The sequence below is a fragment of the Eubalaena glacialis genome, chromosome 11, assembly GCF_028564815.1.
Source record: "Eubalaena glacialis isolate mEubGla1 chromosome 11, mEubGla1.1.hap2.+ XY, whole genome shotgun sequence".
Lineage (NCBI taxonomy): Eukaryota > Metazoa > Chordata > Mammalia > Artiodactyla > Balaenidae > Eubalaena > Eubalaena glacialis.
In genome coordinates, this window is record NC_083726.1 from 114916775 (window position 1) to 114933087 (window position 16313).

Genomic DNA, 16313 nt, shown 5'->3' on the forward strand with positions numbered 1-16313 from the left:
GGATTCAAAAAACAAGATACAACTACATACTTCCTACATTAGACTCACTTCAGATCTAAAGACATACACAGGCTGAAGGTGAAAGGATGGAAAAAGATATTCCATGTAAATGGTAACCAAAAGGGAGCAGGGGAGGCTATACTAATATAAGAAAAAATAGACTTTAAGTCAAAAACTGTTACAAGAGACAAAAGAGGACATTCTATAATAATAAAAGGGTCAATTAACTGTGAAGCTATAACAATTATAAATACTTATATACCAAACATCAGAGCTCCTAAATATATAAAGCAAACTTTGACAGAATTGAAAGAAGAGATACACAGCAAGACAATAATAGTAGAAGACTTCAATACCCTGCTTTCAGTAATGGACAGAACCAAACAAGAAGGTCAAGGAAACAGAAGATTTGAACACTACAGACCATATGGACCTAAGACATATAGAGAATATTCCACCCAACAACAGCCGAATATACATTCTCCTCAAGTACAAATGGAACATTCTCCAGGAGAGACCACATGTTAGGCTACAAAACAAGTCTTAAATTGAAGAAGACAGAAATTATACCCAAAAAAATCTTTGCTGATCACAATGGAATGAAACTGGAAATCAACTGCAGAAGGAAAAATGGAAAATTCACAAATGTGGAAATTAGTACTTTCTTAAGACAACCAATGGGTCAAATAAATCACAAGGGAAATTAGAAAATATCTTGAGACAAATGAAAATGAAAACACAGCATACCAAAACTTACAGTATGCAGCAAAAGCAGTACTAACAGGGAAGTTTCTAGCTGACACAAGCTAGGAGAAGATAGGAAATAAAGCTTAGGGCAGAGATACATGAAACAGAGAACAGAAAAACAATAGAAAAAAAAATCAAAAAAACTGAGTTTGTTTTTTGAAAAGATCAACAAAATTGACAATCCCTTAGCTAGATTAAGAAAAAAAGAAGACTCAATAACTAAAATCAGAAGTGAAAGAAGAGACACTTGCCACTGAAATAAAAAAGATTATGAGAATACTATGAACAATTGTACACCAACAAATCAGATAGCCGAGAAGAAATGGATACATTCCTAAAACACACAACCTACCAAGACTGAATCATGAAGAAACAGAAATAGACCAGTAACTAGTAGAAGAGTGTATTAGTAAACAAAAACCTAACAACAACAACAACAAAAGCCCAGGACTAAGTGGCTTCACTGGAAAATTCTACCAACCATTTAAAGAATTAACACCAACCGTCAAACCCTTCCAAAAAACTGAAGAGGAGGGAACACTTCCAAGTTCATTCTATGAGGCCAGCATTATCCTGATACCAAAGCCAGACAAAAACACTGTAAGAGGAGGGTGGAAAAAAAGACACTACAAGAAAACTATAGACCAATATCCCTGATGAATATTGACGCAAAAATCCTCAATGAAATACCGGCTCACCAAATTTAACAGCACATTAAAAGTATTATACACCATGACGAAGTGAGATTTATTCCTGAAATGCAAAGATGGTTCGACATCCACAAATCAATCAATGTGATCCATGAACAAAACCACCTGTTCGTCTAAATTGATGCAAAAAAAAAAAAAAATGTCTGACAAGATTCAATATTTTTTCATGATAAAAACATTCAACAAATTAGGAACAGAAGGAAACAACCTCAACATAATAAAGGCCATATATTAAAAGCCTACAGTTAACATCATACTCAATGGTGAAGACTGAAAGCTTTTCCTGGAAGATCAGGAACAAGGCAAGGATGCCCACTCTCACTACTTCTCAACATATTGGAAGTCCTAGCCAGAGCAATTAGGCAAGGAAAAGAAATAAAAGGAATCCAAATTGGAAAGGAAGAAGTAAAATTATCTCTGGTTGCAGATTACTTGATCTTCTATGTAGAAAACCCTAAAGACTCAACAAAAAAAAAACTGTTAGAATTAATAAACAAATTCAGCAAAGTTTCAGGATACAAAATCCACATAAATAACAGCTGTGTCTCTATACACTAATAATGAACAATCAAAAAATTAAGACAACAATTCCATTTACAATAGCATCAAAAGGAATAAAATACTTAGGAATAAACCTAACCAAGGTGAAAGACTTGTACACTGAAAACTATGAAACATTGCTGAAAGAAATTAAAGAAGGCACAAATAGATGGAAAGACTTCCCATGTTCATGAACTGGAAGACTTAATATTGTAAAGATATGCATACTACCAAAGTGATCTACAGATTCAGTGTAATCCCTATCAAAATTCCAATGGCATTTTTTGCATAAATAAAAAAATTCATCTTAAAATTTATAAAGAATCTCAAGGGACCTCAAATAGCAAAAATAATTTTGAAAAAAAAAAAAAAGAACAAAATTGGAGGACCTCCTGATTTCCAAACATATTACAAAGCTTCAATAATCAAAACAGTATGATACTGCCATAAAGACAGGCACGTAGGTCAATGTAATAATACAGAAAGCCCAGAGATAAATCCTCATGTATGACCAAATGATCTTCAGCAAGTGTGCCAAGACTACACAATGGGGAAAGGAGTCTCTTCAACAAATGATGTTGGAAAAACTGAATGTCCACACGCAAAAGAATGAAGTTAGACCTGTATCTTACATCATATACAAAAATAAATTCAAGATAGATTAAATACCTAAATATAAGACCCAAAACTATAAAACTCAAAGAAGAAAACACAGGGGAAAAACTTCATGACATTGAATTTGGTAATGATTTCTTGGATATGACACCAAAATACAGGCAACAAAAAAAGCAAAAACATACAAATGGAGCTATATCAAACTTAAAAGGCAAGCTATGGAATGGGAAAAAACTTTGCAATCATATCTCTGATAAGGAGTTAATAGCCAGAATATATAAAGAACTCCTACAACTTGACAACAGATAAATCAAATAGCCCAATTAAAAAATGGGCAAAGAACCTGAGTAGACATTTCTCCAAAGATGATACACAAATGGGCAATAAGCACATGAAAAGATGTTCAACATCACTAATCATCAGAGAAATTCAAATCACACCCATTAGGATGGCTACTATCAAAAAAACAGAAAATAACCATGTTGGCAAGGATGTGGAGAAATCAGAACCCTTGTGCACTGTTGGCTGAGTTGCAAAATAGTGCAGCCATCATAGAAAACAGTATGGAAGTTCCTCAAAAAATTTTTTAAAAAACCACCATACGATCCAGCAACCCGAGTGCTGGATATATATCCAAAATAACTGAAAACAGAGTCCTCAGGAGGTATTTGCACATCCATGGTCGTTACAGCAGTATTCACAATAGCCAAGAGATGGAAGCAACCCAAATATCCATTGATGGATGAAGGGACAGAGGAAATGTGATATATACATACAATGGAATATTACTCAGCCTTAGAAAGGAAGGAAATTCTGACACATGCTAAAACATAGATGAACCTTGAGGACATTATCCTGAGTAACATAAGCCAGTCACAGAAAGACATAAACTGTAAGATTGCACTTATATGAGGTATTTAAAATAGTCAAATTCATAGAAACAGAAAGTAGAATGGTGGTTGCCAGGGGCTGAAGGAAGGGGTAAAAGGGGAGTTGTTTTATGGGTACAGAGGTTTCCATGTTGTAAGTTCTGGAGATGTGTTTCACTATTGAACTATACACTTAAAAATGGTTAAAATGGTAAATTTCATGTTATGAGTTTTTTACCACAATGTTTTAAAAAAAGAAAAAACTACAATATCCCTCATAAATATAGATGCAGAAATCCTTAACAAAATATTAGCAAACTGAGTCCAATAATATGTAAAAAGGATTTAGAAAAAGGAAAGAAATGGAGTTTTGACAGCTGCCAATTGACACACGCCTCTATTAGGGGCAGCGCAAGAAAAAGAACCCCTCAAGTACCAGAGAGGGAAGGCTGCCCAGGGTGGCGGCACCGCAGGGACCCAAAGAACCAGAGACGAAGCCACACTCCACCAGGCAACAGGAACGCTCCAGAGCCTGACTGGCCCAGGTCATGCTAAACTCCAGATCCCCTTCTCCGAAGGCAAATGCGCAGATCACATGACAGGCAACTACAGAAACAAGGGAGATCTAAACCTTAAAGACACCCGAGCTAAGGAAGAGCAGGAAGGGTGAACGGGTGAGGCTCTGGGTGTTTGTAAGAAATGGCAGTGGTGCTGCGAGGGGTCCGTGCTCCTTCTGTCTCACAGACCACGGCCAAGCACGGTTCTCTCTACCTAAGAGACAAGTAACACAAATGCTCCAGGCTCCCATTTCCTCATCGGTACATTAAGGTAATTGGTTCCTGCTGGCTCTTATGTTCAAAGACGTCTGAAATACACATCCCAGACCCTCTAAATAGCCAAGTCTTCACTTTTTCTCTCTCCATCACCAAATACTCACTCATGACACAAGAGCATCATCAGTTCCACCTTTACTCCACGCATTCCATTCCCCCACTTCTGACATACCTGGTGTGGAAGCTTGTTTAGTGACCTCAGATAGTCTTTGTCCAGAATACAATTCCCAAGTGCATTCCCGAAACTTCTAAGGGTAAGAAAAAAAAGGGGAACGGGGTTGAGAACGTTATATGTAAATATCAGAGAACAGAGCTACAACCTTTGTACAAGCTGCTTCTCAACACAGCAGAGGAAACGGACGCTGATAAGCATTCAAAGACGTTCATTACGCATCTGCATTAGGTTCTGAGAATACAGCAGTGAGCACAACAGTCACAAACCCCTGCCCTCAGGACAGGCAGTGAGCACAGAAAAACTGGGCAAGCACTCACAAAATCCCACCAGCTACACCTCCCAACGTGGAACACAAATTCCACAGCAGAGACTGTTTCCCAAGGACTGCTCCAATTGCCCAATAATAGTGAGCACGCACACTTTAGGGGCACAAGCCTCCATGACCAAAGTTCTTTACTTGGGATATCTGGATTCCCCCACGGGTTGTGGTATTGCAAATTTTTAGTGCATGTTTTACATGTATTTTTCTGGTAATTCAATTCTCAAAGGCATCTATGACCCCAAAAAAGGTTAAAAACCCTGCTCCATGAAACTAAGTTAACTATGTTACATATACATAATGAAGAACTGTGTAGGTATATTAAAGAGAATGAGGAAACAATCTATGTGCTCGTGTGGAAAGGTCTCCAAGACACACTGCTGATGAGAGGGGTGGGGAAAGGCAAGGTCAAGTACAGAACAGAGAATACAGGATTCTACCACTTATTCCCCCAAAAGTGGGCCCTCAGCATAAAGAAGCACTGCAGAAAGACAGAAGAGAACAGGAAAACAGGCCGCACAGGGCCAAGGGTGGGAGGAAGACTTATGTTATTTCGACTTTTGAACCACGTGGGTGTTATTACCCAGAACTGAGAAGAACAGGATCTGCCTACCTCAGTGCTCGCTTCAGCCCGTCGGTCACTGCCTCCTTCCTCGCCTTCTCCAAAGACAAGGCTTTGGACTTGAGGCCCTCGCTAACACCATAGCCCACGTCCTCATGATACGAACCATCCTGGGGGCAGAAAAGGAGTTCAGGGTCCAACGTGAGGAGCTGCAGCCCCGTCCCTAGCTGCAGAGCTCTCCTCTAACTCAAGCATCAGTGTTCAGACTGGTTGGACAGAGCCCAGGGCCTGGAACACAGGCGGAGTTGCCAGAGTCCATTTCCAGGGCTACTACCTGGACCGGATCTGCCTAGAGATGTGCCTGTGCTCCAAGTGCAAGACAATTCTCCTTCCTTGTCACATAACCAGGCACACACCTGACCCGCCCCACATCTTACTAAGACACATTACCCACACTATGAAAACCTCTGGGGCACCAAACCAAAAATTTGAAATATTATATTTAACAGATTCTAACGATTGGATAGCAAATCCTCTCACAAGTCAGGTGGTACCTGTTTCTCGGCTTCTACCAAAAGTAAAGGTGGGCCTGATCAAGCTGTTATCTGACAGAGAGCTGAGTATAATGTTTGATGATAGCATTGTGATTTCTGATCTATAACTCACAAGTAGTGAAAGAAATGAATGACACTATAACGAAACTCGTTCCATTCTCAGTTTGTTTATGTGAATAAGGTTTTTGGTAGTATTTATAAAAGTAAGTCAGAACAGAATTAATGCTAAATGTTTAGTCTAGGAATAAGTAATATTAACTATGGATGTACAAACTAACTGAATAGGAAAAACCAGCTCATCCATCTTACCAATAAATGCATTTTCCATAAAATTTTATTAAATATAAATATTTTGATGTAGTTATGTTGTCTCTTCAACATAAACACAACTGACTAAATTGTGTACTAATAGCACCTGTAATATCAATAGTAACTCAATCCAGAAGAAATTTCTCAATAGTTAGAGCCTTAAGGTCACTGGAAATTTATCCCCTAAAACTTTTACATACATACACACACACACACACACACAGAAGTATAATAAGGTTATTATTAATAAAAGATTTTCAATCATATATCTTATATTAGGATAAAAGCCAGAGGGGAAATGGAATGGAAATACGTGTTCAAGAAGAAACAACATTAAGATATCTGATGACCGAAGAATAACTTGCTCAAAAAAAAGAAAAAAAGGGACTTCCCTGGTGGTCCAGTGGTTAAGGCTCCGTGCTCCCAATGCAGGGGGCCCGGGTTCGATCCCTGGTTGGGGAACTAGATCCTGCATGCTGCAGCTAAAGACCCTGCACGCCACAACTAAGACCCAGTGCAACCAAATAAATAAATAAATATTTAAAATGAAAGAAAGAAAGAAAAAGAAAAATAGCTTGCGCATGTATTTTTTTAAATGGATGACAGCATTTAATCCTCTATGGTATTTAGAATACATTGGTACATGTTAAAAAGATGTAACAGATTTATTTTAGAATGTAAAATTCTACAACATGCCAAAAAATACACCCTTACAACTGTTTATATATATGGTGAAAACTGAGTCAGCTTAAAAACGTGCAAGAGAACAGAGTTCCTCAAAATTCTCTTAGGGGCACATGAGGGAGGATGTCTGAACAACCCCACCCCCTCTCTGGGCCCAGAGGCCTCCGTACCTGCTCACTCTCCCACCTGCCCCGTGCCTGCAGGCAGCACGTCCCCTCCATCACCCTCACCTTCAGCTGGACTCTCACAAACGCACAGACGCCCACGGAGAACTTGCCATTGTTAAGGTCAACAAAATCTAGGAGTGGGAAAGAGACCCAGGTGAAGAGGATACTGGTCCCTGTGCCTCACCTGTATTCCTCCTGCTGGCGACGGAGCACACCTTCCCTAGGTCCCTGCCCACAAAACACTCCTGCCAGAAGTCAGCCGATGCTGAGGAAGAGAAACGAAGAAGCAGCCACTGCCAGGAAGCATACTCACCCACGTTCTGTTGTGTGATAGAGTGTGCCCAGCCATTGTAGCCAAACATCTCATTGGCCAGATTAATTACCCTGTGACCCTCGATGTAACACACCTGGAAAAAAAATTTAAAGAAGGAAAAAAAAGCTTGTTAAAATTCCTTGCCATACTTAAATGTGGATCAAAATTTACTTAATTTATTCCTTACCAGCTTTTTTGGCAAAACCACCCTTAAACATTCCAGAGAATTTCTCAGTGAACTTAATTCAAAGATCTTCCAGAGGAGCCAGTTAGAACTAGTGTCTTGGGCCAGGCCATGCTTGGGCCACTGCAGATGACAGTGAAGGCTGGAACCCATCCCCACCCAAAGACACAAATAAACGTCCACTAACAGTGAATGAGAGACCTTCTGAATCCATGAGGACCAGAGAAGGAGTTGGCAAGTTCATGGAAATAGTCGGCATTGTGGGTGCCCACTTTTCAGGCATGTAAACTCTCTTACCTTCTGGCCTCCTCCAGCCATGCGGCTACTTATGTATTCTGGGCCCAGCCTCTGCCTCAGAGCATTCTGGATGGCCTGGTACTCTTCTGCTGTGTATTGGTACTGTAATCCAGAAAGGGAAAATTAAACTGACATTTCCACCATTCCTTATCAGCAAGTCTCCAACTTTTTGGTCTCCAGACCCCTTTACACTCTCCACAAGTACTGAGGATCCTATGAGCTTTTGTTTATGTGGGTTATATCTATCAATACTAGGAATTAAAAATGAGAAACTCTGCAGGCACACATTCCAATAACCATCAGAGCAATGATATCAGCACATGTTATACGGTCTCTGGAAAACTCCACCTCACTCATGAAAGAATGAGAGTGAAAAAGGCACAGAGTATTTTAGTATTATTATGAAAATAATTTTGATTTCACAGACTCTGAAAGGTCTTGTGGACCCCCAGGGGTCACTGGACCACATTTTGAGAACCACTGCCTTAGATGTTACTAATATGTTACCATCCCTACAAAACTTTCTCGAGCCAGAACTGGGAAACTGAAACTTCTCTCCTCAGAGTCTATATGACATTTATATAGGCAAGGGAGTAGGAGAGGAGAAAATATGACAGGAAGCCTTGCTTCCATTTGTCCTCTTCTCTAGTTCAACAATTTCCCATCCTACACATAGAGAAATGCACTCCTACTTGTTTAGATTTTCATCCCCTCAGTACTTTTCCCCTTGCCCTATTTAAATGGAATAAATACACACAAATAGACTTCTGGTAAGACAAAGATAGAATCTGGGGGGACAAAGCAAGAATCTCCCTTATATGCACAGAATATCTCCACAAAGAGTACAACCCCAGAAACTTTGGATGCCTCCAAAAAAGAGATCTGGGTGACATGTGGACAAGAGTGATAGGAAATAGTGAGACTTTTACATACAGTCTGTTTCATTTTGAATGCTACAGCATATGAAAATGTAATCTATCCAAAAAATAAAATTTAAATCTAAATGTAACCCCCAGTGCTGCTAAAGTTCCAAAATGCCCTCAGAGCTTGTCAAAGACTCCCAAATGATGCACTTAAATGAAAAAAAAACAATAAAACAGCTTACATGTATATGATGGTGCTCTACCAATGGCTTCCCCATACCTTTTTCACTTAACCTCATTCCTTCCAGGTATGAAAAAAACACACGTACCTGACCAAAGCATAATACAGAGTTGCCACCAGCAGGATGGCTGTCACGGCCGCTAAGAATTGCTTCTTCAGTCCCAGACATGTTGATTCAGGTTGACCTCTAAATAAAAAGAAGATTAAAAAAATGATCTCAAAGAATGCTAGTGGTAAAAGGCAAGAGCCTCTACTAAAAATCAGATGAAGTAACTTTCCTTGCATACTTTAAACACTGACCCTCAAGGGCCAAGTTCCTCAGTGCTTAGCTATCACCTAACAAGCCACTGAAAATCCTTTAGGGTCTGCTTCTACCTTTCTGCTAAAATTTTGCTAGCGTGGTGGTGCTATTAAAGGTGATTTTTACAATAAGAATGTATTGTATGTCATAATTACAATGTTCGTAATTGAAAAAGTCAAAATTACAAAAGCATGCTAGGGGAGAGCAAACAACCAGCTTATGACCACCTACTATATGGGCATCGTGACCCTGACCTCTGTGGGGTTGAAGAGGAAACACAGGCCACGGTAGCTGAACTGCTGTCGGAGCCAACACGCCAGCAGGTGGGAGGAGTGTAACGGACATGACGCAATGGAAGAGCCAGATGGCACAGAAGACCCTGTGTTCAGAAAGGGCACAGCATTAAACCACTAGTAGTCCCTGCAGTTTCTTTACCGCCTGGGACCTTGTTACAAATGCACATTCTCAGGCCCCACCCCAGACCCACTGAATCCAAAACCAGAGGCGAGGCCCATGAATGAGTGCTGGACCAAGCCCACCCCATGATTCTGACACAAGCTCCAGTTTGAGAGCCACTGCATTAGACTGAGACCACGCAAAGGTGCAGTCTATTAGAAAAGAGAATTACCCTCAGAAAAAGCAGCTGCAGCTGGCTGACCCGCTACCTGAGTGCCCCACCCGCCTCAGATCCAACAAAGTTGGGCCTCAGCACATCTGCATGCTATAAATCTTCAGATTGTTCGCTCACAGTAGGACCACAAATCTATGAACGTCAACCAGTATGACTCCCCATGCAGTGTTCCAAGACGGTGTTTAAGAGCTGACATTCCAAATGGTGATTTCTGGCTCCATCACGCACGAGGTCTTGACCAAGAGAAAAATCACATAATCTCTCTAAATGACGTTTCATCATCTAGAAAATGGAGATAACAATAGTACCTACATTTCCTAGGGGTTCTGTAAAGATTAAATGAGAAACTGCATAAAAACTGCGTTAATGCAACTAGAGATTATCATACTAAATGAAATTAAGTCAGAAAGAGAAAGATAAATACCATATGATATCACTTATCTGTAGAATCTAAAATATGACACAAATGAACCTATCTACGAAACAGAAACATAATCACAGACATAGAGAACAGACTGGTGGTTGCCAAGGGGGAGGGGCTTGGGGGAGGGGCTTGGGGGAGGGATGGAGTGGGAGGTTGGGGTGAGCAGATGTCGGCTTTTATATAGAGAACGGATCAACAACAAGGGCCTACTGTACAGCAGAGAACTACATTCAATATCCTATGATAAACCATAATGGAAAAGAATATAAAAAAAAGAATGTGTGTGTGTGTGTGTGTGTGTGTATATATAAAACTGAATCACCTTGCTGTACAGCAGTAATTAACACAACATTGTAAATCAACTATACTTCAACTTAAAAAAAAAACTACATCAGAAGAGTGCCTGGCACATATGAAATACTAAATAAATGTTAGTTATTGCTAAGTTCTTGTTAATTTTCTTACATACATTATGATGAAAATGCAGAAAACTAAATGATCATAAAACATTACCTTTCAGCTAAGAAATGGTAAATTTATTTATAATCTTGCACTAAAAAGTAGGATAGTGGCCTATACTAGGTCAGTCAATAGTTAGTGTCTAAAACTGTTAAATCAAGAAATAGTGGAGGGCTTCCCCGGTGGCACAGTGGTTGAGAATCTGCCTGCCAATGCAGGGGACACGGGTTCGAGCCCTGGTCTGGGAAGATCCCACATGCCGCGGAGCGACTAGGCCCGTGAGCCACAACTACTGAGCCTGCGCATCTGGAGCCTGTGCTCCGCAACAAGAGAGGCCGCGGTAGTGAGAGGCCCGTGCACCACGATGAAGAGTGGCCCCCGCTTGCCGCAACTAGAGAAAGCCCTCGCACAGAAACGAAGACCCAACACAGCCATAAATAAATAAATTAAAAAAAAAAAAAAAAAAAGAAATAGTGGAATGAGGATATTACTTAGAACTATAAATGCCAGAAAAGACAAGTAAAAGAACGAAACATCTCTGAGGAGTGGTGCTGGTGTGAAGAACAGTGCAGCAGGGCTTGCCTTTTTAAAAATAAAACTTTTGGGCTTCCCTGGTGGCGCAGTGGTTGAGAATCTGCCTGCCAATGCAGGGGACACAGGTTCGAGCCCTGGTCTGGGAAGATCCCACATGCCGCGGAGCGACTAGGCCCGTGAGCCACAATTGCTGAGCCTGCGCGTCTGGAGCCTGTGCTCCGCAAGAAGAGAGGCCACGATAGTGAGAGGCCCGCGCACCGCGATGAAGAGTGGCCCCCGCTTGCCGCAACTAGAGAAAGCCCTTGCACAGAAACGAAGACCCAACACAGCCAGAAATAAATAAATAAATAAATAAATAAATAAATAAATAAATAAATAAATAAATAAATAAAATTTTAAAAAAATAAAAAAAATAAAACTTTTAGTGCTATTTCCTTTTCAAATTATGTGCATGTATTATTTTAATAAAAATAAAAACTTAAATACCTGTTCCATAAAGCAGGGGTCAGCAAACTTTTTCCATAAAGGGCCAAAGAGTAAATATGTTAGGTGTTGCAGGTTATATGGTCTCTGTCACTACTTCACTTTGGCATTTTAGCGTGAAAGTAGCCATAGACAATACATAAATGAATGGGCGTGGTTGTGTCCCAATAAAACTTTATTACACAAATGAACTTATTTACAAAACAGAAACAGACTCACAGACTTAGAAAACAAACTTATGGTTACCAGGGAGGAAGGCTGGCGGGGAGGGATAGATTGGGAGTTTGGGACTGACATATACACACTGCTATATTTAAAATGGATAACCAACAAGGACCTAATGTATAGCACAGGGAACACCGCCCAATATTCAGTAATAACCTAAATGGGAAAAGAAATAGAAAAAGAATAAATACATGTATATGTATAACTGAATCACTTTGCTGTACACCTGAAACTAACACAACATTGTTCATCAACTATACTCCAATATAAAATAAAAATTTAGGGACTTCCCTGACGGTCCAGTGGTTAAGACTCGGTGCTTCCACTACAGGGGGCATGGGTTCAATCCCTGGTCAGGGAACTAAGATCCTGCGTGCCACACGGCATGGCCAAAAATAAATAAATAAAATAAAAACTAAGAAACAAACAAAAACTTTATTACAAAAAGAGGTGGCAGATTTGGCCCATAGGTCACGGAGTGGGATACTAAAAAGTTGTAGGTGAACAGGATATTCACAAAGTTTCAAATGAGAGCCTATCTGGTTATCTGTTAAAAACAAGGGTATACACTGCAAATGTACTAATGCCACTGAATTGCATGCTTAAAAATGGTTAAAATGATAAATTTTACATTATGTACATTTTACCACAATTTTAAAAAAAGGAGGGGAATAGCTTAACACAGAAAAGATTTCTATCTCACTCATGAAAGATTTAATACAGTCTGGCGGCCCTGTCCATCTTATAGCTGTGCTGTCTGGCATACGTGACCCCTGAGGTCATCGCTGCAGGAGTAGGCAGAGCTGAGCAGTCATAGCTGCCTTAGTTGTGACATGCATCACTCCGGTCACAGTTCCCTAGACAGAACTAGTCACATGGCCCCAGAGGCTGGGAAATGTAAGAAGGCATTTAAATATTTGGTGAGTACTGTCTCTACCACATCCATTTCTCCCCACTCCAGTAGAAGCCGCTAGAAGGTGGGGGATTCTTCCTCTCTGTGGCAGCCCCAGGGCCTAGCATAGTACCTTGCTCATAGTAGGTGGTCAGGAAGGGAAGTGTTTGAATATTAAGTGAACGGATATACCAGTGAATGAAACAAATACATAATGCAGGATATATAGACAAAGTATATTTTTTAATTCTAGAAACTAATTTTGTAAGGCAACAGTTACACTTCTCATATTTAAAAAGCAATTTGTTTCTACTTTTCTAAACAATCTTATAAGATTCAATATATTGAAAAAAGGACAACTAGTCTCTGCCCATAGACTAAAACATGGAAATTTTTTTTTTAATTAATTAATTAATTAATTTTTGGCCACGTTGGGTCTTTGTTGCTGCGCGCGGGCTTTCTCTAGCTGCAGCGAGCGGGGGCTACTCTTCGTTGTGGTGCGCAGGCTTCTCATTGTGGTGGCTTCTCTTGTTGTGGAGCACGGGCTCTAGGCACACAGGCTTCAGTAGTTGTGACTCACGGGCTCTAGAGCGCAGGCTCAGTAGTTCTGGCGCATGGGCTTAGTTGCTCTGTGGCATGTGGGATCTTCCTGGACCAGGGCTCAAACCCATGTCCCCTGCATTGGCAGGTGGATTCTTAACCACTGCGCCACCAGGGAAGCCCTGGAATTATTCTTTTTGCCAGTTTTAACTTTGGAAAAAACGTTTACTGCTCCGTCTCCCTTTCTAAAACTGTCCACGAACCATTTTCCTGTTATAAAATTAAAATGTCTTTATTGTAGAAAGCTTTAAACATATCAAAAATATGGGAAGAAGTAAAATGTGGCTGGATCCCCACCAGCAACAGATAGCTGTTATCTTCTTCACATATGACTGTGCTTGTGTATGTGTGTTTTATGTGTATATACATGCGTATCTGTTAAACCAAAGTAGATTCCCAATGTATCAGGCATATCTTACACGGGACCTCAAGTCTTGGCCCTGCCTGCCTCTGAGGCCTCAGACCACTGTCTCCACCCTGGCTGCCATTAGGAGGACCACATACGCGAGGGTCCCGACCAGCAGCACACGGGCACAACCCTACAGCCCCTACTTCCTGCTCACAGGGATGCCTCTTACCTCCCACCCTTGGCCTCCCTCCTGCATTTGAGGTGTGAGAACCCGTAGAACCCACCTGATGCCCACACGTGCACAATCTGCACATCTGGGGGAGTTGATGTACCACGGGGCAAACCTTCTACCAGGGAGACAAAGGCGCTGAGGAGTAACTCCTCTCCTCCCCTCATTTAGGTGGCTGTCCTGGGGTGTGGCACTTTATACCTCCTCCTGGGAGACAGCTTAAGGAAACCAAGCAATCAGCTGTCCTTGTTACCAAGGGGTGGCCAGCTTGGAAATGCATGCTTGAACTGACTTAATCTTCCATCTCTCCTCAATCCCCTTTTCCTTCACTTCTGCTTCCTGGAATTACACTTCCTAAAAAATAATAGCACATAAGCTTTTGCCTCAAGCTCTAGGTCCCGGGGTCCCCAGGCCTAGCAGACACTAGGGGTGCTGTGCTGACTATCCCATCAGCTCTCACCGCAACAGCGCACGCCCAGCCTAACTTCCACACGCCAACACCTGCATCTCTTTACCTGCGGGCTTGCTTTGGCATCGGGCCCATTCTACACCTGTTCAGGGTAAGCCGCAAGTACCAGAGAACGGATGCCTGGGAGCAGGCCTCAAACAGTGACTGACAGGAGCTGCTGTTTAAAGACCCTAGATTTCTCACCCCTTCTGTGGGATAAGCTAAGCCGTGAGTTCTGCGTTGGCTCCAGGTTCCCGGTGGAATCAGCTTGGGTTGCACCCTTTGTTGACTGCCTTTTCTGTCCCTTCTCACTGCCTCTCTGTTCTCCCAGTATGTCCTGAGGTCAGTCCCCAAATAAACTACTTGCACTTGGAGAAAAAATGGAGGGGGGGCAAAAGACACCCTTACAATGGAGAAATCTGGCAGCCACCTTAACCAAGCAGTCAAACATAATAATATCACCAACATCTCTACCAATCTAATCATGACTCTAATCATGAGGAAATAATCAGACAAGTTGAAATCTACCAGGCCTGAACTCTTCAAAAATATCAGTGCCTCAAAAAACAAAACAAAGCAAAACAAAAAGGAGAGTGAACTCTTCTACATTAAAGGAGACTAAAGAGACAGGACAACACACTGTGTGACCCTTTATAGGATTTTAGATCAGAAAAAAAAAAAAAAATCTGTAAAGGACATGACTAAGGCAATGGGGGAAATCTGATGATGAACTGCATATTGGACAATGGTTCTGTATCACTGTTACAGATACTGAGTGTGATAACTCTATCATAGTCATATAGGAGAATGAACTTGTTACTAGGAGATACATGATGAAGTATTAGAATAAACTGTCATGTTTTCTGCAACTTACTCTCAAATCATTCAACTAATAAAATGTGTGGATTTGTAAATACAGGGAGAGAAAGAGATAAAGTAACAAACCTGTGAATCTAGGTGAAGGATAGATATGCAGGCATTCATTGTATAGCTTTCCTAGAGGCTTCAAATTTTTCAAAATAAAATGTTAGGAAAGAAAAAAAAAATGTTAGGAAAGACTTCCTGATAGCCAAAGTTATGGCAGCTACATAAATCCAAATATCCCAATACATCTGCCAAAAACTATATGCACCAACAAAAGGAACAAATAAAACCACAAATATCCTGTATCTCCTAACATAATCAGAAGACTGAAAATGGAAGTTTCAAATTGCCTGGAAGTAAAAAAACATACATATCAATTTCTGGTGGAGATAGTTCTCGAACTCTCATCTCGACTTTTTGAGGAGAGCAAGGTGGGACCCAGATGGGAAGAGAAATGCATAGAAGGGAGAAGAGGACGATGGAAGGCCCAAGATAGAACTAAAATCACTCCCGGAAAAAGAAGACCCACACTAAGTATGAAGATACCGACGAAACATTCTGGGAGATGAGTGCAGCCTATGGAGAAAGAGACAAGTGTATGTAGAACTCGGTGAGGCAGAATTGGCAAGGCGGGGTTTCTGAGAAGAAGGAAAAAGGAATGACGGACGCCCTCTGAGACTGTCCTGTGAAGGGCAAAAAGGGGGAAATTTAGGATCCTATAAGACAAGAGAACATTTAAAAGTCAAACGATATATAACCATCTCCCCCCAAATGCCTTCTAATAAAGAAACATACTCACTACACTTACAAAAGAATAAGGGGACTTCCCTGGTGGCTCAGTGGTTAAGAATCCGCCTGCCAATGCTGGGGACACGGGTTCGAGCTCTGGTCC

The 16313-nt window shown here is 41.0% G+C and overlaps 1 protein-coding gene across 15 annotated transcripts in view; it reads right to left on the reverse strand.

Annotated features, from left to right (window-relative positions):
• RAD52 (RAD52 homolog, DNA repair protein) overlaps positions 1-16313 on the reverse strand; it is a 76110-nt gene that overhangs the window by 10491 nt on the left and 49306 nt on the right. For 8 of the 15 annotated variants that reach the window (XM_061206041.1, XM_061206033.1, XM_061206031.1 and 5 more), the window contains 7 exons: positions 9538-9662; positions 9071-9169; positions 7879-7980; positions 7398-7491; positions 7088-7215; positions 5422-5540; positions 4487-4562 (listed from right to left, as the gene is read on the reverse strand). In XM_061206041.1, the coding sequence (XP_061062024.1) occupies positions 4487-4562; positions 5422-5540; positions 7088-7215; positions 7398-7491; positions 7879-7980; positions 9071-9151 (600 nt within the window). In that variant the 5' untranslated portion in view covers positions 9152-9169; positions 9538-9662. The other 7 variants (XM_061206038.1, XM_061206039.1, XM_061206040.1 and 4 more) reach the window with 5 other exon arrangements.